Raw genomic sequence first — 22667 nt, 5'->3', positions numbered from 1 at the left:
GCGCCGGGTTTGGCCTGCGACCGCCGAGCCCAAAAACGAGCCGAACCGGCGCTTTTCGACGTCCTGGGGACGCGACTGGGGCGTTTTTGTGGCGCCGGCGCCGAAAAAAAGTGGTCTGGGAGGGCTTGTTGGGCGCGGCGCTGGAGATGCTCTTAGGACTGCACTCCCCATAGGTTTGCGAGGAGGTAACTATTCTATTAACATATCCCAGAACGGTTGCAGATGTGATCTTCCCGAGGATGAGTTGCACCTATTTTCTTCTTTGCACTTTTACAAAAGCAGCCTGGTTCTCTCATCCTTGGTATTTAACAACTGAAATGCTTGTAAACAATTTTCACACCATGCATGATATCATTCTCCACATTCTGTCCATGTGGCATCCTTATGCTTCTTTGCCTAATCAATTCTTTCTTATGGGGCCTTTGGAAAACCAGGGATGATGCACTTTTTCAGAGAAGGAACTCTCCTCACCAAGTCCATCAGATAAAACTTGCAATCACTGCTGCTAACATGGCTGATGAAGAGCATACTGCTACTGTTACTACTGCAGGGCATACGTCTTCTAATCCTAATACTTCTCTGATTCCTGTACAGGGAAGTACTGCTGCATCTGATCATATGATCACAGGGAACAAGATTTTTTTTTGGATGCCTCTTGGAAGAATTCCAAAGACCCCAGGAAGATCTTCGCTGCCAGCCACAGCTCACATGTGTCTTCATACAGATCTAGGACGATCAAGGCAGTGCTGGGATCATAATTCAAGCCTCTGTGGATCTCGCACCCTCGCCTCTGCTGGCAGAAGCTGGAGCTTTGCACCTTTCCTGCAGTTGTGGCTGCGAAGGTGGAAGTGCAGCGGCCCACATTCCTCATAGACATCTCTGCTCCTTCTACTGGCTGGGACATCATGCAGCACTCAGCAGGCTTCCATTGCAACTCCAAGCACTCTACTACTGCCATCTTCCATATATCCAGAGGTTTAAATGGAGTTGCGCACGATTGTGCTCACCAGGTTTGGAACTCCATATCAGAAACTTTCTTTGCGTGAGTCAAACTAGCTCACAGACAATCCACAGCTCTCCTTTCATTTAGAAACTTGTTAATCTTGATTGTCCTGGGTTTTGTGTTCATGATGTACAATATCTGAGCTTAGTTTGAAATGAAATTTGGCGCCTTCTGCGCCTCCCCCTTGTTAAGAAAAACATCCAGATAAATGAACATGAACACACAATCCAGAGGAGACAGGTTGTGTAATCCAATTGAATGGACATATTAATAATTTTTCTATATACATGATCAAAACTTCAAGAAGTTGACTTAAGATAAACAGAGAACTTCAAATAGTATTTTGGAGCGGAGGTAGTATAACTTAACTTGTTTGGGACTAAAGGCTTTGTTGTTTGTTGTTGTTGTTGTTGTTGTATAACTCAGGCATATGACAGAAAGAAAGAAAAAATCAGCAATTTATCGACTATATACAGTAGTGTGAGCAGCATTAACTATTCAAATTGCAGTATCTCTTTCAAGCTCGCGCATCCGCCCATAATGGACAAGACGGATATGACGAATGAGATTGACGTCCCAAACCAACAAAGGTTCAAGACTAAGTGCAGAACCAAGAATCCCGTGGATGGAAAAGTGAGTGCTTCCTCAAGCTTCATGAAGGAAGGTCCATACCTACAGTGGGATCAGCCCATCATAAACCAACAGAAATCCACACCCTGCTGGAGAACTGCAACATGAGGGTAAATGCAAGCAAACAAAAGGGACATCACAGGATAACCTTGGGAAAGCACGCAAAGAAAGTAAAGATTCGTTCAGAAATGGATCCAGAAGAATTTCAATTAAAAAGAAACGTCTGAATTGGCATCTGGCTATTAGCGTCCTCACTTGCTTTAGCTCTGAGAGGTTGCACTTAACCGGCACACAGATGTAAGAATTTCTTTTATTTGAAACTGAGCAAGAAACTTTATTAACCATAAAACTGCTGTTGTGCTTTATCTATATCTATATCTATATCTATATCTATACCTACTAATAAAATAAGGTGTATTTCTCTAATTTTTTCATCCGTTCACCTTCAAAAAAAATAATTCTATCCGAGGTGGTACTAAACTTTCGTACGTCCGCTTGTTAGCAAAGGAAAAACGATTTCTGCAGAATTTCGTACGTGTGCTGTGCACCCTATGGCCCAGTAAAATCAACCCATTTCTCCTGCCCACGCAGCAAGAAAAAATCTTATTTCCCGCTCAATGCGGCAAATAGTTACAGCTACGCACTGGGCGCCCAAGACTCGGCGGCCCATTTTTGTTTGTCTTCTGTATCAAATTTTCTTTTTCTGTTTCTTTCTCTATTTATTTGCTGCTTCTTTATTATTTTCTCATTGCAAGTCTATTTTTCAATTTTTTCTGAAATTCATAATTTTCAAAAATGTTCGGAATTTCAATTTTTATTCATAATTTCGTAAAAAGATACGAATTACAAAAAATGTGTTCTTATTCAAAAAATATTTGGATTTTTTTTGTCATGCCAACATTTGTTCAAAATTTCAAAATTATTCCCACTTATTAAAAAATATTTGTATTTTAAGAAATTGTTCAAGGTTTAAACAAATGCATTTGAAAAATATTCCAAATTCAAAAAATATTCTTGTTTTAGCGGTATGTTTAAAAATTGAAAAGAATATTTGCATTAAAGAAACACATTTACTAAAATTCTTCTGCATGTTTAAAACATGTTCCCATTTTAAAAAATTGTTCACAACTTAGATGTTCGTTTTTTTATAAGAAGGTTCATGTTTTTAAGAAATGTATGTGCATTTCAGGAGATGTTCCGTTCAATTTTTTCTTCTTGCTTTGTCCAAAAATGTATGAAATTTTCAAAGAACTGTTCATAATTCGGAAAATTGTTCACGTTGCCAAGTATATTCGATAGTTCAGGTTATGAATTCCAAAACTGTGTTCCTATTTAAAATATGTTTGAAATTTTAATTTTTTTTCAGAATTAAAAACAATTATTCCATTTTTGAAAGATGTTTGGCTTTTTCCAAATTTGTGCAAGATTTAAACAATGTGACAAATTTGAAAAATATTCTTGTTTTAGTGATATGTTAAAAAATTGGAAATAATTTTTGCATTAAAAGACATATTTTCTAAATTTCTTCTATATGTTCAATATATGTTCCCGTTACCAAAAATTGTTCACAACTTAAGAAAAAAAACATATTTTTATAAAACGTTCATGCTTTTAAGAAATTTTTGTGAATTTCAACAAATGTTCTGTTCAAATTTTTTGTTCGTCTTTTTTAAAATGTGTGGTATTTTAAAACAAATCATAATTTGGAAAATCATTCACGTTGCCAAGTATATTTGGCATTTCATAGTTAAAAGCTTTTGAAAAGTTCAAAAAAAAGTTTTTAATTTGACGTTGCATTATATTCTTTAATATTCATGTTGATCATTGCTTAGCAGAACGCGTTTGTTTGAGTGGCTAGCAACATGTGGTCGTGTCTTTGAGCTCGTGAGATCAATCACTCCCATACTGGGCCTGCTTCGCATCCGGCGCATTGAGCTAAGTCGGCTTGTTCAGAATAAGGGACACCATAAATTATCGACAGTGGTAGCTTCCATGTGCCAATAAAAGAGAATATGCTGGTTAATTATAATTGAAACAAATTATGGGCACGTGCCAATAATTTTTTTATAGGTTTGGCTCTAATTAGATGGTGCCATGTTGAACTAGAGAATACGAACATGTGGGGGTCTTGATCCATTCTTATATTGAGCTAGAGGCATGTAATTTTAAGGAAGGATGTCAAAAAAATATACTATGTTCAATGAAGGATGCTCGGGTATGCGAGAAGGCTCCGTCTAAAAGCACGTTGTTTCTCGACATCCTTTAAATCACCCCAATTTTTTCCATGGTCTTGTATGAGCAATTCAAGGTACCATGCCAAGTTGTTTGAGTTTTTGAGAAGTTTTGCATTTTCTGGAGTTTTCCCGTTGTAAAAATGTTGATAAAGGGATGGACATGTCGCAATGTGCAAATGGTGTAGGAAGTCATTAAAACATGGCATGGGTGTCTACCATGAGCATCCCCACCTACTTGCAAAAGTTGGGTTCATTTTAAGCATGTCCAAAAATAGATCATGTTCAACGGAGGGTGTTCGGGTAGGCCAGAAGGCTCTATCTGAGAGCATGTTGTTTTGGGACATCCTTAAAATGGCCCAATTTTTTCCATGGCCTTGTATTACCAATTCAATGCACCATGCCAAGTTGTTTTGATTTTAGACAAATTTTATAAAAAAATTAGAGTTATCTCGGTAAAAAAAGGCCAATACATGGTCGAACACGTGTCACAACTTGCATCCGGAGTCAGAAATCATTCAAACCTGACATGATTCCTACCATGGGTATGCCCACATGCGTACAAATTCACTGTTTTGACCTTTCGAGAAAAGTTTAGCACGACTTAATGATTGTTTGTAAATCTTTCTGGATCTGACTTTTCCTATACACGTTGGCGGTAGAAATATACAGGGTACTGCCATGGTCAACGACGGTATACTTCTGGCCAATCCTCGCTGTAAAAGATGATGTGACAAGTGGCTACCGCCATAGCCTTTGTCGGTCGCACTTCGAAGGTATAAATAAAGCGTCGTGGATGCTACTACTGAACTTCTTTGTTGGAAAGTTGGCTAGCGTGCAAGTTTGGTTTGGTTGGTCCACGGTTCAGGTTGTTTATTTTTCCCGCCCAATAAAATATAAAAAAGTTATCCACTTAATGTTAGGATATGGATCTCTACTCTTATAAAAGACCGAGTTGGTGATGATGGTGTGCCTACCATCGTGTAATATAGACCGTCCGATCTATATCTGACGGATAGAAAGCAAACTATGGCAATTTTGCAAAAAGATACCTGCACCTCTCTCCACACTTGCAGATAAGGACTTTCCCCGTTCATCCTTTTCTCTCACAAGGTAAACTACTCGTACAAATGCATCTTGATGTTCCATGCAACGCACGGGCATCTTGCTAGTGTTGCTTAGTCAATAAGGTGAGATATAGGACCTTTGAGAAATGTGCTGTATCCTAGAAATATGGACTTTGTGATTTGTCCCAACCAGGTTCAACTCTTAACAGGAACAATCAATTATGATACCTCACTGTCATTTCTATCTTAATTATTGTTCCACCGGGCTTCTCTGTTGGACTAATTTTAAGAAGTATTCGTAAAATCTAGGACCTTAGGGTGAGTAGTTACTACAGTAACAAGGTTTGGCATGCATCAGAACAGATAAGTAAGACTACAGAGAAGTATTCTACTGGAGCAACCAGTTTAGATCACAAGCAGTATGCAGAAACTCACCTGATGGTTGCAGTGTTGCTTATTTTGACTTGTTTGGCTGCATTCTTGGGGGCAATGAACCTTCAAATGTTGAAGATCTAATTGGAAGAAGTCCTCAGTTTCTATTGATCGGCTAACCAACCACAGCTGACTGAAGAGGTCATGAAGGCCATGTTACCACCTTCAGCGTACCAGCATTGCCAATTAGCAAGTGTTCAGTGTCCTGACTCCTGAGTGCAATTAGGTTGGTCAAGACAGGCTAATAGTGCAGCACAACACAGCTTTTGTAACAAGTACACAATGATGTGGCACAACTTTCAGAGAAATTAAAGGGAGACAAGAGCCATGATCGTGTAAAAACATTTTCCCAAATAATTAACTTGTTTGGGATCAATTACATGCTAGTACTCACCAGCTCACACCCTGAGTTGCTCAAGTCAAGCAAAAGGTGCTAGTATGACATCGGTCTTACCTTGAGCTATTCCAAGGCTCCAGGCTATGAATACTTTCTGCTAGTGTTGGGTGCATGTCGTTTACTGCCAAAGTGCCCAGTACTTCGCACACCTTGAAGGCTCGGTGTCTATCTGTTCAGATGCCCCTGAAGAGATTGTCCTGGTTAAATTAATATCCAAAATTGTTATGTTACACATGAAATATGACACTTCTTTTCTTTTTGCATTGAAACAACGGTGCATGGTAAAAGAAGTAGTTGCTAGAGTTTTAATACATCACAACATCTTCAGTTTTCTCGTGTTTACAAATATGTATATGCAAAGTGTACATTTGATATTTAGGCTAGACAAAGAAGCCCTCAGAGCTGTGGAAATATGCAGAGGCATTTTCTAAGGGTGATGTCAGGCAACATATCAACCTCCAAGTGGACAGACATTCTGTAAACACCGACCTCTCAAAAATAGCATTTACCTATTTTGTCCTTACCAAATCAAGTACAGGATATAATGCATAAATAACGATCTAGCTTCAAAAAAGGAAAGGTAAGTACGTAAGTAAACAACTCGTAAGCACTTTAAGTTAGATTAGATGTTTACCTCTATGTCCGCACATAAAACTGGCAATTCAATTCAAACGCATGGTCCAGACAGGAATGTACATGCCTTTGATGTCACATTTCCACAACACGTCTTTCACAGTATTCCCCCCCTCTCACTTCGATTGAATTCAGGAGCACAGCATGTGCACTTCAGTGCCACTTGAGCCAATATTTTTCTTCAATCCCTTCTGCCACATCAGCCTCCTAGTTTGCTCGACCACATGCCACCTACCAACCTCTGCGTATATGTTGGACATGACCACATAGGTTGCACTTAACTGAGGGTTAAGTTCAGCAAACTCCCATCCTATCCTCTCAGCTACATCCGCCCTACCATGTATCTTGCAACCGTTCATCATACTTCCCCACATTCTAAAACTGGGCTGAATAGGCATCAGCTGCATCATCCTCTCAACCTCTCCTAAGTGACCTGCACGGCTCAAGAGATCAATCATACATCCATAATGTTTTACCGTTGGTCTGATGCCGTAAAGATTCAGCATGGAGCCAAAATATTTCCTGCCTTCATCCACCATCCCTGCATGACTGCAAGCGGTAAGCACGCCTAAAAATGCAACATGGTCTGGAACAACGCCACCATACTCCATCTGCTTGAAGAGCTGCACTGCATCTCTGCCTTGGCCATGCTTCGCCAAACTGCTGATCATGCTTGTCCATGCCATCAAATCCTTTCCTTTGAGACAATGAAATATCTGGAGCGCGCTCTGTGCATTTCCTGTTTTTGAATACATATCCATTAGAGATGTGCAAACTGAAACATGTCGACAACAATTAGTCTTTTCCAAGTATGCGTGAACCCCTCGGCTTAAGCCCGTATCTCCCTTCGATGTACAAGCACGCAGTATGCTCAGCCATGTCACCTTATCAGGCTTCATCCCAGCAGAATGCATAGCAGCAAAAGCTTCTAGAACCTTATCCGAGCTGCCATGACGATTACAAACCTCAACCATTGCATTCCAGGACACCTCGTTTCTTTGAGGAATTGCATCGAACACTTGAACTGCAACACTGAGACCACCACATGCGGCATACATATGGAGTACCGCCGTGGCAAGAGCAACATCGAGCAATACGGGCTCGACGCACCAGCGCCGGAGCGTGTCGTGCACCCACGTCCCGCTCTCTATGTCGCCGCACTGCGCGCACGCCGCCATCACCTGCGCGGCCGTGACACTATTAATTACCTCTTGCCCGCTCGCCACAGCCTCCCTGAATAGCGCGACCGCATCCCGCGCCTCCCCAGCCGCGGCGTGCCCAGCGATCATCGCCGTCCAGGTGACGACGTTGCGGTGGCGCGCGGCGTCGAACACCGCACGTGCAGAGGCGGCGTCGGCGTCGGCTGCCGAGTAGGCGTGGACGAGGGAGGAAGTAACGTAGACGTCGGCGCCGTGGCCAGACTTGGCAAGCTGCGCGTGGAGGCACCGAAGGGCTCCGCCGGCGCGCGGTGGCGCTGCGGCGCGTGCCTGGGCGAGCGCCTTGAGGGCGAAGGGAAAGGTGAAGTGGTCCGGCGCGACGCCCGCGCGCAGCATAGCCCGGAAGGCCAGCAGGAGGCCGCGGTGGTCTGCGGCGCGGCGGAGGAGGACGTTGTAGAGGTAGGAGGGGGTGGTGGCGCGAGTCGCCATGGGCAACCTGCTCCAGCAGCTTGCATGAACGAATACCAGCAGCGGCGCACGGCTGGATTTACCTCGCTAAATTTTATCCCAGCTCAAATTGTGAATCTTCGAGCATATCATAACTCCGTAATATCGGAGATGCAAATTTGGAGACGTAAAACAGGAGAGGTGAAAATTTACATCTTCAAAAGTGTTTTTTGCATCTTCAAGAAAGAGACAACTCCAACAAAAAATGTATATTGAAGATGTAAAAAAGCAACTCTAATAGATGATGCAAATGGAGATGTAAAATTGTACTTCAACTAGTATTCAGGCGGTGGCGGGGTGGCGGCGGTGGGCGAGGCGGCGGTGCGAGGCGGCGGGCGGGGCTACGGGATGGGCGGCGGGCTTGCACGCGGCGAGTGGTGGTGCGGGGCTGCGGCCGGATTGAGCGGCGACGGGAGTGCGGGGCCACGGCGCAGCGGCGGTGGTGGAATCGAGTGGCGGCGGTGCGGGGAATGCGGCCGGTGATGCGGGCGGGGCGGCAGTGGTGCGGGGATGCGGCCGGTGATGCGAGCGGGGTGGCGGCGACGGTACTCGAAGTGTTGTATTTCAGATCTCCGGGAGGCTGAGATATAAAACCTTTTACATCTGCATCATCTTTTGGAAAAGGATTTTTGAGCCTCGGAGATACAAAAATTAGTTATTTTTGCATCTACATCTTTTATTAAAAATGCTCTAAACATGAGAGTTAAAACAATGCGGAGCTAACTCTCCAAACATACAAAACTTTACATGAAAGTCTCTATCCCTGGTCTACTTTCTTCTTCCTTCTTCCTTCTTCCTTCCACGCGGCCACCCATGATTTCTAGATGGTAGATGATGTCCAGAAGCTAGCTAGGGCTAGGGCAGAGGACATGCAAAAGCAATTTGATAGAGGATCACTGAGCGCAACGTATGCGTGCAAGAAAGGAGTCAAGGAAACCGGTAAAATTCATTCACAGGCCAAGGTTTGGATAATTATTCATCTAACTGGTTTTTCTACTGTTCATTCTCCGTGTGGTTTGATGGCATGGTCCAAACGCAACGATTCACTGGAATAGGCGATGTCGACCCACAATCATATAGGAGCTCATATGTGCGTGCTTTCGTTGGTCTGTACTGTGTTGTGATGCTCCGCCCGGTGGCGAAGGACAGATAGGGCAAAGGGTTGGCAGCTGCCCTACCTTGATTTGTCCCGTGCAGGCAGGGTGCAAGGCGTCACATCGGCGTGGCGGAGTTGCTGGTGGCGAGTAACCAAAACCTGCACTACCTCAACTTTTGTTCGTCCTCCACCACTGGCTCCGCCCATGGTCGGAGATGGAGGGGACGAGTGTGGCCCCGGCCGGGACGACGGGGAGTAGCGCGACAGTGGCAGGGGACAACAGGGAGTAGCACGGAAGTTGCTTGGGACAATGATAATTCGAAGGAAAGTTCGCCGAAATATCGCTAGATTCTTGCCGGAATTTGGTGGACGGAGATCAGCCGGGTTGCAAGGTGGCCATCGGAGGCAAGGAATGCAACGGCGGCGGCGCGATCATGGAGGCGACCGAGCAGGAGAGAGACCGACGAGCGGATCACCTGCTACGACTTGCATTCGCTCTCTTAAATTTGAGAGGCGGCCGATGCATCTCATCAAATATTTTAGGGGTTAAAGATTTTGAGAGGTCGATCATCTGTGGCTTAACTCCTAGAAAGGGAATCTTTCGACGAGTTAAGATCTTTTAGAAGCTTGGCTAGAGATGCTCTAAGAGCACTCTCGGCCCCCAAACACCGTAATTGTCGATGATATAACGATTTCAGTCGAAAAAGGGTCTAGCATAATCGTCATTCTGCATTCCATCTCCATACGTTTTGAAGGTTGCTCCAAATCGAGCCTGTGAACCTCGATATTTGGAGGTTGAGTGAGGTGATATAGCTCTCCCGTCATCCACCCAAATCTTGGCATCATAGATATTCAGGAAATGCATCCCCTTCCACAGCCAACCACATCATCGCACCGCCGCCGCTAGGTGACACGCCCGATGCCCTCTCCCTCTAGGTGTCAATGTCGGGTGTCCTGGAAACGGGAGTACCAAGACTTGTCTGGCTCCGGCCTGTGGCGTGGCTCCATCAACGGCCCATCTTCGGCGGCAACAACTCAAGACCCTCGCGAGGGGCCAAGCCTCATGAGGCGGATGACACCAAGACCTCCCTGGGGGCAGCCTCACTAGGCTGGCTCCCAAGGAGCGGAGATATCTATGCAAGGGGCACCTCGCGAGGCTCGCGTGACGTGAGCCATGACGACCAAGGCCAGGCAGGCGCCAGCGGGCGCAGTGTACCAGTTTTCTCTTTAGTGCTAAGGAGGCAAGCGCGGGCGCGGGGTCCCGAGGCATCAGGCAAAGGTTTTCATATCTGTGCAACAAGACCAAGACCAGCAGGACGGCAGGACGGAGGTCATCGTAGAGCCCACAGCAACGTCACCACCAGAGCCTTTGGCAGGCGAAGACTACTTTTGTCAGGATAGCTTGTACTAGTTGCCCCCCTTCAAACTTGGCCATTGTGGGATCCCTTCCCGCCTAAAACATTTGGGAAGAGGACCAAGACCACTATAAATAGGACTTAGCCACCACCGTAGAAGGGGACGGATCATTCAGATCACCCTCTCAACCACCAGCTCATCGAGCTCAATAACACCTCACCTCCTGAGGCTGCCCATCCACTGTACTAGTTCATCCTCAGCCCTCCGAGGCAATTGATACGTCTCCAACATATCTATAATTTTTGATTGTTCTATGCCATTATATATTATGTTTTGGATGTTTAATGGGCTTATTTATACACTTTTATATTATTTTTGGGACTAACTTATTAACCGGAGGCTCAGCCCAAATTGCTGTTTTTCTTGCCTATTTCAGTGTTTCAAAAAAAAAGAATATCAAACGGAGCCCAAATGGAATGAAACCTTCGGGAGCATGATTTTTGGAACAGACGTGATCCAGAGAACTTGGAGTGGACGTCAAGCAACCAACAAGGAGGCCACGAGGCAGGGGGCGCGCCCTCCACCCTCGTGGACCCCTCGTGGCTCCACCGACCTACTTCTTCCTCCTATATATACCTATGTACCCTCAAAACATCAGAGGGTGCCACGAAAACCTAATTCCACCGCCGCAACCTTCTGTACTCGTGAGATCCCATCTTGGGGCCTTTTCCGACGCTCCGCCGGAGGGGGCATTGATCATGGAGGGCTTCTACATCAACACCATAGCCACTCCGATGATGTGTGAGTAGTTTACCTCATACCTTCGGGTCCATAGTTATTAGCTAGATGGCTTCTTCTCTCTCTTTGGATCTCAATACAAAGTTCTCCTCGATTCTCTTGGAGATCTATTCGATGTGACCTTATTTTGCGGTGTGTTTGTCAAGATCCGATGAATTGTGAGTTTATGATCAAGATTATCTATGAACAATATTTGAATCTTCTCTGAATTCTTTTATGTATGATTGGTTATCTTTGCAAGTCTCTTCGAATTATCACTTTGGTTTGGCCTACTAGATTGATCTTTCTTACAATGGGAGAAGTGCTTAGCTTTGGGTTCAATCTTGCGGTGCTCGATCCGAGTGACAGTAGGGGGAACGACATGTATTGTATTGTTGCCATCGAGGATAAAAATATGGGGTTTATATCATATTGCATGATTTTATCCCTCTACATCATGTCATCTTGCTTAAAGCACTACTCCGTTCTTATGAACTTAATACTCTAGATGCATGCTGGATAGCGGTCGATGTGTGGAGTAATAGTAGTAGATGCAGGCAGGAGTCGGTCTACTTGTCACGGACGTGATGCCTGTATACATGATCATACCTAGATATTCTCATAATATGCTCAATTCTATCAATTGCTCGGCAGTAATTTGTTCACCCACCATAATACTTATGCTATCTTGAGAGAAGCCACTAGTGAAACCTATGGCCATCGGGTCTATTTTCCATCATACAAGTTTCCAATCTATTTTATTTTGCAATCTTTACTTTCAATTTATATCATAAAAATACCAAAAATATTTATCTTATTATTATCATCTCTATCATAGCTCACTCTTGTAAGTGGCCGTGAAGGGATTGACAACCCCTTTATCGCGTTGGTTGCGAGGTTCTTATTTGTTTGTGTAGGTATGAGGTGACTCGCGCGTGGTCTCCTACTGGATTGATACATTGGTTCTCAAAAACTGAGGGAAATACTTACGCTGCTTTGCTGCATCACGCTTTCCTCTTCAAGGGAAAACCAACGCATGCTCAAGAGGTAGCAAGAAGGATTTCTGGCGCCGTTGCCGGGGAGATCTATGCACAAGTCAAGACATACCAAGTACCCATCCCAAACTCTTATCCCTCGCATTACATTATTTGCCATTTGCCTCTCATTTTCCTCTCCCCACTTCACCTTTGCCATTTTATTCGCCCTCTTCCGTTCGTCCTTCTGTTTGCTCGTGTTACCATGTGCCTTCTATTAGCTTGCATCTTCTGAAAGGGCATTTCCCTACTTCATGTTTTGGATGATGATGACAACCCTTTTGTTGGTCTAATCTTGTGCTAAATGTTTCAGGTTCTTGACGCTTAGGCCTACATCGGAAAGCTATTCTATCTTGTAGGAAAAGATCGAAGACGGAGTCCCCTATGCTTTTTATCTCTTTGGTCGTAAGGAACTCGTACTATCAAGAGGGAATCCTCATTAGAAATAACTGGGGGAATCTTTTCATGTACACCTTCATCACCCCCCCCCCCTTTGTCTTTCTTAGGTGTGTGTGAGAGAGAGTTTCCCTTATCTCTTCCCTTATCGATTCCTGCTCACTGTTTCCGCCCAGCGGTTGTACCGCTCCCTGGAGCAGTTGTATCGCTAGGTCTTGACGCTCATCAGCTTTGATCGAGCGGTTGTACCGCTGCCTTCAGGCGGTGGTACCGCCACCATGCTCTGCAAAAGCTAGGGCGGTGGTTCCGGCCATGCACCGCTCAAGTACCGCTTGAGCTTCTGTTTTGATGCGGTTCTTGGGTGGTAGTGGCCCGGTTGGTCTAGTCGTTCCTCGATGACCGGTACCACCGGTGGTCTGAGCGGTTCTTCCGCTTAGAACTTAGCCGCCCAAGAGCTCAAGGCCATGCCATTGTTCCGGCTAGGCACCGCCCAAGTACCGGTCAAGCTTCTGTTTTGATGCGGTGGTTGTGCGGTGGCTAGGCGGTTAGTCCGGTTATTTTTCTTAGCCGGTACTACCGCCTGCAGGTCCGGTTGTATCGCTTGGTAGGGTTCTGTAGATACACCGTGAGTCCTGGTTGTACCGGGACGAGGACCGGTTGTACCGCTGCAGTGCAAAAAACGCGGTAACGGCTGGAATTTAGGGTTGCTATATAAGGGAGCTTCTCCCACATACCACTCTCACCTTTGACCTCTCTCACTCCACCATTAACGCACTTCAAGCTCTCTTGCCCGATCTCTCTCTCTAGCCACTCAAACTTGTTGATTTGCCAGGGATTGAAGGAGGAGACCTAGATCTACACTTCCACCAAAGGATATTTGCTTCCCCCATACTTTCTTGTGTGGATTTTGTTACTCTTGGGTGTTTGAGCACCCTAGATGGTTGAGGTCACCTCGGAGCCATATTCCATTGTGGTGAAGCTTCGTGGTTTTGTTAGGAGCCTCCAATTAAGTTGTGGAGAGAGCCCCAACCTTGTTTGTAAAGGTTCGGTCGCCGCCTTAAAGGGCACCAATAGTGGAATCACGGCATCTCACATTGTGTGAGGGCGTGAGGAGAATACGGTGGCCTTAGTGGCTTCTTGGGGAGCATTGTGCCTCCACACCGCTCCAACGGAGACGTACTTCCCCTCAAAAGGAAGGAACTTCGGTAACACATCCTTGTCTTCACCGGCTCCACTCTTGGTCTTCTCGTCCCTTTACTTTTGCAAGCTTACTTGTGTTACTTTCCTTGCTTGATTGTGTGCTTGTATGTGTTGCATCATATAGGTTGCTCACCTAGTTGCACATCTAGACAACCTACTTTGATGCAAAGTTTAATTTGGTAAAGAAAAGCTAAAAAAATTTAGTTGCCTATTCACCCCCTCTAGTCAACTATATCGATCCTTTCAATTGGTATCAGAGCCTCGTCTCTTTATTAAGGACTTTACCGTCCGAAGAGTATGGTTGATACCGTAGATGGTATGGAGGAACACTCCGGTGTGAATCCGATCTCGTCTACGGGCGATGGGGGAACCTCGGTCTCTCGTGAGGAGTTCAATGCGGCCTTGGAGACATTGAAAACCTCCATGACGACCGAGGTTGAAAGCATGTTTACTAAATTCCTTGAAGGGCTCAAACTATCCACCACACCATTGAAAGTGGGTGATCCCACCGACAAGGTGAAAGATGCTATCTCCGACAAGGGGGGAAGCTAGTAGTGAAAAGGCTCCTTCTTCTAGTGGTAAAAATGGCACCGACATCTGTGCTCATGTGGAACCACCACTTGTTTATGGTGGACCGGTTCCTTCCACTCATTTAAATCATGCTGGTCCTCCCCCTAAGATTGTAAAAAATGAGGACTTTGATTCTTGGGTTTACCGCTTTAAGCGTCATTTAAATCATGTGAACACTAATCTTTGGAGAATCATTGAAGAAGATTTCCATCCGCATGATCCAAGCAACTTCACTCCTCGAGAAGCCGCGGATAACCAATTCAATGAGAATGCTCTCTTCATCATTCAAGATGCAATTCCACCCAAAGATCTACCTCATCTTCGGCCCTTCGCCTTGGCCAAAGACGCATGGCTTTGTGTTGTCTCACTCTACCGGGGGAGCGCAAGTATTCAACGCTCCAACTATGAAGTGGTGCAAGATGAAGCCGATGAGTTCGCAATGAAAGAAGATGAAGAACCTCGTGAGCTTTATCGGAGAGTAACCAAACTCGCGGTCTCACTCCGAGATCACGGGAGCAAGGACACGGATGACAATTGGATCAAGCGCAAATTCCTCAAGGCAATGATGCCTTACCACAAGGCCATGTCCTCCGTCATTCGTCAAAGGCCGGACTTCCACATTTTGACCTCAAGCAAAGTGTTGGATGAGTTTGTGGCCATGAACATCTTGGACAAGACCACCGACAATGCGGTGCTTCGTTCTCAAAGGGCAAAGAAGCCCAACCTTGCTTTGAAGGCCAAGGTCTGCGTTGAAGAAGAAGAAGAGGAAGAAGAGGAGAGCAACCCCGAAGATACAAAGTATGCATGTCATGAACACGTGGCACTTGCTTCGAGGCAATTTTGGAGCAAGAAAAACTCAAGGCCAAACTTTAGCAAAAACAACACAAGCGGCACGAAGAGCAAGCAACGTGTAAGGACTTGCTACAATTGTGGAAATGTGAGTCATTTTGTTGCGGAGTGCCCGTATGAGAAGAGGGAAGACAATGGTGGAAAGCTCATCCGAAAGGACAAGGCCAAGTCATTCCCCAACAAGAGCCAATTCACCAAGAAGACTCCTCCCAAGGCATTGGTGGTACAATAAGAGTACAATGAGGATGATGACGATGATGAAGATGATGAGTCGGCTGCCATGGCCTCAGTTGCCATTGCAACGACTCCACGGGGGTCTCTCTTCGACTCACCCAATGAGAGCATCACCGCCAAGTGCCTCATGGCTAAAGCCACTGAGGGAGTCCTGGATTAGGGGGTCTCCGAACAGCCGGACTATATCCTTCGGCCGGACTGTTAGACTATAAAGATACAAGATTGAAGACTTCGTCTCATGTCCGGATAGGACTCTACTTGGCGTGGAAGGCAAGCTAGGTAATACGGATATGGATATCTCCTCCTTTGTAACCGACCTTGTGTAACCCTAACCCTCTCCGGTGTCTATATAAACTGGAGGGTTTTAGTCCGTAGGACAACATACAATCATACCATAGGCTAGCTTCTAGGGTTTAGCCTCTCTGATCTCGTGGTAGATTTACTCTTGTACTACCCATATCATCAATATTAATCAAGCAAGACGTAGGGTTTTACCTCCATCAAGAGGGCCCGAACCTGGGTAAAACATTGTGTCCCCTGCCTCCTGTTACCATCCGGCCTAGACGCACAGTTCGGGACCCCCCTACCCGAGATACGCCGGTTTTGACACTGACATTGGTGCTTTCAGTGAGAGTTCCTCTGTGTCGTCGCCGTTAGGCTTGATGGCTCCTACTATCATCGATAGCGATGCGGTCCAGGGTGAGACTTTTCTCCCCGGACAGATCTTCGTGCTCGGCGGCATTGCACTGCGGGCCAATTCACTTGGCCATCTGGAGCAGATGGAAAGTTACGCCCCTGGCCACCAGGTCAGGTTGGGAAGCTTAAACTACATGACCGATGTCCGTGGAGATTTGATCTTCGATGGATTCAAGCCTCTGCCTTGTGCGCCACGCGGTCACGATGAGCATGACTTAGCTCTCCCATCGGACAGTGTTAAGGAGATCGCACCAGCAGCCGCTCCGACCCTTAATTCGGAGCCAGTTGCGCCTTCCGCGAACGGGTGGATGGACCCCGCCACGGAGGCCTTACCCTCAGCGGCGATCAAGCCGAACATTGACCTTGCCTTGCACGAGAGCTGTGTTGTTAAACTGCCGGATCCTTCTCCGGCCACAGACTCCGAACCGCCTGCACTCGTTGCTATCGAATCTGATTGGGCACCGATCATGGAGTTTACCTCCGTGGATATTTTTCAGCACTCGCCCTTTAGCGACATACTGAACTCATTAAGGTCTCTCTCCTTGTTAGGAGAATCCTGGCCGAACTATGTTCGGCAGGAATGGGATGCAGACGACGAAGAAATTTGAGGCCCACCCACCACCCACTTGGTAGCCACTGTCGATGACTCAACCGACATGCTCGACTTCGACTCCGAAGACATCGACGGTATGAACGATGATGCGGGAGGTGAAGAGGAACCACTGCCCACAGGGCGCTGGACGTCCACCTCATCATATGACGTATACATGGTGGACACACCAAAAGAAGACGACGACAAGGAACGGAAGGACGCAACGAAGGCTTGTCCCCTTGAGAAGCAGTCAAAGCAGCGGCGTAAGCGCCGCCCCAAATCCCGCCTCGGCAGAAATAACGATCATACAGACCCAGCGTTGGAGCAGGGCGAACCACTGCCGGACCACGGCAATACGGAGAATCAAACCGTACAAACCAATTCTGTCAAAGATAATAGTCCGGATGACATAACGCCGGGCAGGCACACGGAGCAGCAGAATGCCCGTCAAAGGCTTGTTGCCACCGCGAGGAGTCCGAAAAAGCAGAAGCAAAGGCTCAAGGCTGCGCAGGACACACTCCAAATCAGATGGAGTAAAGTACTCAACACAGCAGCGAAGTATGGTGGTAATCGCCCCACCAAGAGCTACCCAAAGCGGAAGTTGCTACCCGAATTCGATGAGGAGGCCCTAGATCCCCCACAACCAAAAATCAAAATGACCACCTGGCCGGATAGACGACCTCACGGCCAACATGGAGCGGCAAACAACACCACTCACAAGCCAATACGCGATCCACACGAGGGCTCGCACCAAAAGGACGACACAACCAGATCCATCTATGGACCATGCAAGTGCGCCCCAACATATGATGTAACACAACAAACATCGGAACAACGCGGTACACCCAGATACAGGGGTGCCGCACACCCCCTATGTTTCACCGATGAGGTGCTGGACCATGAATTTCCAGAGGGATTCAAACCCGTAAACATAGAGGCATACGACGGAACAACAGACCCTGGGGTTTGGATTGAGGACTATATCCTCCATATCCATATGGCTCGAGGAGATGATCTCCACGCCATCAAGTACTTACCCCTCAAGCTCAAAGGGCCAGCTCGGCACTGGCTTAAAAGCCTCCCCGAAAACTCCATTGGAAGCTGGGAAGAGCTCGAAGACGCTTTTCGGGCAAATTTTCAAGGGACTTATGTCCGACCCCCGGATGCGGACGATTTGAGTCATATAACTCAACAGCCCGGAGAGTCAGCCCGAAAGCTTTGGAACAGGTTTCTTACTAAGAAGAACCAAATAGTTGACTGCCCGGACGCCGAAGCCTTGGCAGCTTTTAAGCATAGCGTCCGCGATGAATGGCTTGCCAGACACCTCGGCCAAGAAAAGCTGAGAACAATGGCAGCATTAACAAGCCTCATGACCCGCTTTTGCGCGGGTGAGGACAGCTGACTAGCCAGATGCAGCACCAGCGACCCAAGCACATTCGAAGTTAGAGATGAAAACAGGAAACCACGACGCAGCAAAAATAATAAGCGTCGTAATAAAGAAGACAGCCCGAAGAGCACGGCGGTAAACGCCGGATTCCGAAGCTCTCGGCCAGGTCAACAAAAGCTGCCCTCTAAAGGCGCTAGAGATGAACTGTCCAGCCTGAACAAAATTCTGGACCAGGTATGTCAGATCCATAGCACCCCTGGTAAATCCGCTAATCATACCCACAGAGAATGTTGGGTCTTCAAGCAGTCCGGCAAGCTCAACGCCGTACACAAGGGGGAGGATACACCAAGCGAAGATGAGGATGAGCCTCTCAAGCAAGACACTGGGGAACAAAAGAAGTTTCCATCAGAAGTCAAAATAGTCAACGTATTACACGTGATCAAGGGAAGCAAAGCGGCCCTTCCAGATAAATATGCCCAAGGGCCTATCACCGCGAAACCCTACCACTGGTCGTCTCAACCAGTCACTTTCGACCATCGTGATTACTCAGCAAGTATCCGGTGGGCAGGATGGGCTCCCCTGGTATTAGACCCAATAATTGACGGATACCACTTTGCACGAGTCCTGATGGACAGTGGCAGCAATTTAAACCTGATATACCAGGATACAATCCGCGAAATGGGGATAGACCCAACGAAAATTTCCATAGCAACACTACCTTTAAAGGAGTAACGCCAGGCCTAGGGGCTCATTGCACGGGCTCCTTGCTACTAAAGGTTATATTCGGCTTCCCCGATAACTCCCGTAGCGAACATTTAACCTTCCACATTGCTCCGTTCCAATGCGGTTATCAAGCACTACTTGGACGCGAAGCTTTTGCTCGCTTTAATGCAATACCGCATTACGCTTCCCTCACGCTCAAGATGCCCAGTCCACATGGCATCATTACAGTGAACGGAAGTATTAAGAGATCTTTGCGCGCCGAAGAGAATGCGACTGCCTTGGCAGCCGCACACTAAAAACGGCCTCACCAACTAAAGCATTTGATAGGTCGCCAAGACCACGGACACGGTTAGACGAGTCCGACGCTACTATATGTAATTTGTACCGGATTGATGGCCACACCCCTATTACAAATACAAGGGGCTCAACGCACGCAGACAAGTGGCAATTTCTACTCATTTCTAGTTATACATGGTTTCTTTAAAAACTATCTTTTTGCATGACAACTTTTTCACCTAAGTTCCCCTCTTTTACAGATGATCATCGTGCTACACCCGTCCAGGATACGGCACAACGGAGATACAGGCGCAGACGTGCAGCAGGGACCCGCTCCAAGGATTCTTTTTAGATTAAGACCCTGCGTAAACCTTTTTTACTGTCTCTTGTTGATACACATCCCTCGAATTCTCAGTACAATTGAGAAGGATGCTGACGTCTTGGCATGTGGCCACGTCAGAGTAATGCACGTACCTAGACACAAGGGGCTTCTTACAAAGGGCACTATTTAGGCCCGATCTATACCATAAAGACCGAATACCTTAGGGAGTGTTCGGCGTTGCGAGTTTGGCCTTATATGCATCAGCTCCGAATCATTGTCTTTGGTCAAATGTTGGGTTTGCCCGGCTCCTGTGTTTTGGTGCCTTATGTTTCGCTTTATCGGCTAAGGTAGCACCAGGAGAACTACTGCAATTGTGCCCTGGTTCATCCGGACGAGCACCTCAGTAGAGAAAGCCGAAAACTGACTGTCATGATATAGCGTGAGACTGGTCAACCACTCGATGACCTACCGGAATGTTAGAATTCCACCGCCTTAACGAAGGGCTGTTTTCCGGCCAGGCATGTACGCACCCCGAGATCGGGAGAGTGCGGAGCCACCAGGGGCTATCTAGTAGCCCCACTGTCAAACTCCTATGGCTAAGTGAAAGTATTAAAGCATTATAGTCTGGTTGCCTCGTTCGCTGCGCTATCACCTCCTTAATAGGACCAAGACGTTGGGTTAAGTGTGAACACGCGTTTTTTGCGAGCACCTCCGCATTATATGCGTGGGGGTTGAAGCCAACGACTACAATCTTTCAGGTTATATACATATATACATAAACGACCGCACAGGAGGCATCATGTTACTTTCCGGCAAAAGTATAAATACAACCTTACTATATTTCATAAAAACATTGTGTTTACAATGGGAATACATGTCATTCAAACATAATATTCTTCGAGCACCGGGACTCTATCAAACGAGCACCCTCAAGAACCTCTTCAAAATAGTGCTCGGTAGCTACTCGGCCCATGGCCGAACCTTGCGCCGTAAAAGTGGTAGCATCCATCTCTGCCCAGTATGCCTTGACACGGGCAAAGGCCATCCACGATCCTTCTATACACGTCGACCTCTTCATCGCTTTGATGCGCGTCACCACGCCAAGGAACTGTTGCACTAAGCTGAAATAGCTGTTCGGCTTTGCCTTCTCCGGCCACAACTGATCTACAATAGACCTCATGGCGAGTTCGGACAACCTATTAAGTTCGGCCCATTGGGCTAGCTGATCAGTCAAGGGAAGCGGGTGCTCTGGAACGTTGAATGGCGACCAGAATAGCTTGTCCACTTCATGACCTGATTGATCTTGGAAGTATTCGACCGCATCGACAGCGCTCGCCGCCAAGTCCATATATGCGTCTGCCGAACTCCACAGCCGATCCAGAGGGGCATACCGCGGATCTCCGAACTTCCTTCGTAGCAGAAAGGGCTTCCCAGCCGCAATATCCCCGGCTTCGCAGCTCCTCCTTCTTCGCCCTCATAGCAGAGTGACTGTCTTTGGTCGCCATAGTGGCTTCTCCAGGTCCGCTGCCTTCACTCGGTTCTCCTCTTCAAGGAACTGGCAACGGTCGGCAGTGCCTTTTAATTCTGTGGCCATCTTGGCCATCTTTTCTTTGCTTTCGCAATGGGCGGCCTTCTCGGCTCTTAACTCCTCGGCCGCCTTCAAAGCAGCTGCAATACTAACCCTCGCTTGTTCCTTGGCTCAGGCGAGCTCCGCCCGAAGGGTCTCCACGGTGGCAGCTCCGTCTGCAGTCACATCATATTAACGATACTGGCATCATGCTGCTCTTATTTGTGACATTCACTAGAAAACATTACTTACCCTATGATTCATCAAGTCGCTTGTTAACAAGCTCGATGTCGGTGTCTGCCACATCCAGTTGCCGTTTTAATTCGGCAAACTCACTAGTCCGGCTAGCCACCGGAGCTTCCACCACCTGCACATAAAGGCAGTCTGGTTATTGCCTGGGACTATGATCCTATGTTCGCCGCTGTTCTCGACGACAACCAGAGTCTCAGGGGCTACTATCTACACAGGGCACACCTAACATGTGTGGTACTATCACATATTATCTCACGTACCTCAAAGCCTGTCAGTAGACTCATAAAGGCTTCATGTAATCCGCTTTCGGTGGACCAAATTCTCTCCATCACCGTACCCATCAGCATACGGTGTTCTTCTGAGATGGCTGCTCGCCCCACCAGCTCCCTCAGAACATCCGACCGCATACCAGACGGTGCCGGACTCTTTTGTTTGCTCTCTTCGAGAGCCGAACACTGGGGACTTCGGGGGTCTATGGGTTTATCTTCTAGCCTCACTGGATCCTGTTGGAAATATGCCCTAGAGGCAATAATAAATTAGTTATTATTATTATATTTCATTGTTCATGATAATCGTTTATTATCCATGCTAGAATTTTATCGATAGGAAACTCAGATACATGTGTGGATACATAGACAACACCATGTCCCTAGTAAGCCTCTAGTTGACTAGCTCGTTGATCAATAGATGGTTACGGTTTCCTGACCATGGACATTGGATGTCGTTGATAACGGGATCACATCATTAGGAGAATGATGTGATGGACAAGACCCAATCCTAAGCCTAGCACAAAGATCGTGTAGTTCGTATGCTAAAGCTTTTCTAATGTCAAGTATCATTTCCTTAGACCATGAGATTGTGCAACTCCCGGATACTGTAGGAATGCTTTGGGTGTACCAAACGTCACAACGTAACTGGGTGGCTATAAAGGTTCACTACAGGTATCTCCGAAAGTGTCTGTTGGGTTGGCACGAATCGAGACTGGGATTTGTCACTCCGTGTAAATGGAGAGGTATCTCTGGGCCCACTCGGCAGGACATCATCATAATGTGCACAATGTGAGTTGATCACGGGATGATGTGTTACGGAACGAGTAAAGAGACTTGCCGGTAATGAGATTGAACAAGGTATCGGGATACCGACGATCGAATCTCGGGAAAGTATCGTACAGATAGACAAAGGGAATTGTATACAGGATTGATTGAATCCTTGACACCGTGGTTTATCCGATGAGATCATCGTGGAGCATGTGGGAGCCAACATGGGTATCCAGATCCCGCTGT

General features: G+C 46.7%; 1 protein-coding gene across 3 annotated transcripts; it reads right to left on the bottom strand.

The window, feature by feature from the left end:
- Nucleotides 1-1445: 1445 nt before the first annotated feature.
- Nucleotides 1446-8072, bottom strand: LOC119327370 (putative pentatricopeptide repeat-containing protein At3g05240). Of its 3 annotated transcripts, none has more exons than XM_037600485.1 (4): nucleotides 6395-8072; nucleotides 5818-5957; nucleotides 5367-5575; nucleotides 1446-1730 (listed from the first exon to the last, which is right to left on the bottom strand). In XM_037600485.1, exon 1 carries the CDS (start codon nucleotides 8037-8039, stop codon nucleotides 6525-6527), a length of 1515 nt encoding a protein of 504 aa, XP_037456382.1. In that variant the 5' UTR covers nucleotides 8040-8072; the 3' UTR covers nucleotides 1446-1730; nucleotides 5367-5575; nucleotides 5818-5957; nucleotides 6395-6524. The 3 variants fall into 3 exon arrangements, with proteins under 3 accessions (XP_037456382.1, XP_037456384.1, XP_037456383.1); XM_037600487.1 differs by having other exon boundaries at nucleotides 1446-1675; XM_037600486.1 differs by having other exon boundaries at nucleotides 5818-5943.
- Between the last annotated feature and the right edge of the window lie 14595 nt (nucleotides 8073-22667).

Source organism: Triticum dicoccoides, chromosome 7A (genome assembly GCF_002162155.2).
Source record: "Triticum dicoccoides isolate Atlit2015 ecotype Zavitan chromosome 7A, WEW_v2.0, whole genome shotgun sequence".
Taxonomy (NCBI): domain Eukaryota; kingdom Viridiplantae; phylum Streptophyta; class Magnoliopsida; order Poales; family Poaceae; genus Triticum; species Triticum dicoccoides.
This window is presented reverse-complemented; position numbering and strand designations above follow the sequence as displayed.

Coding starts and splice junctions, on each gene's coding strand:
- LOC119327370 (XM_037600485.1), bottom strand. CDS start 8,039: ATGGCGACTCGCGCCACCACCCCCTCCTACCTCTACAACGTCCTCCTC.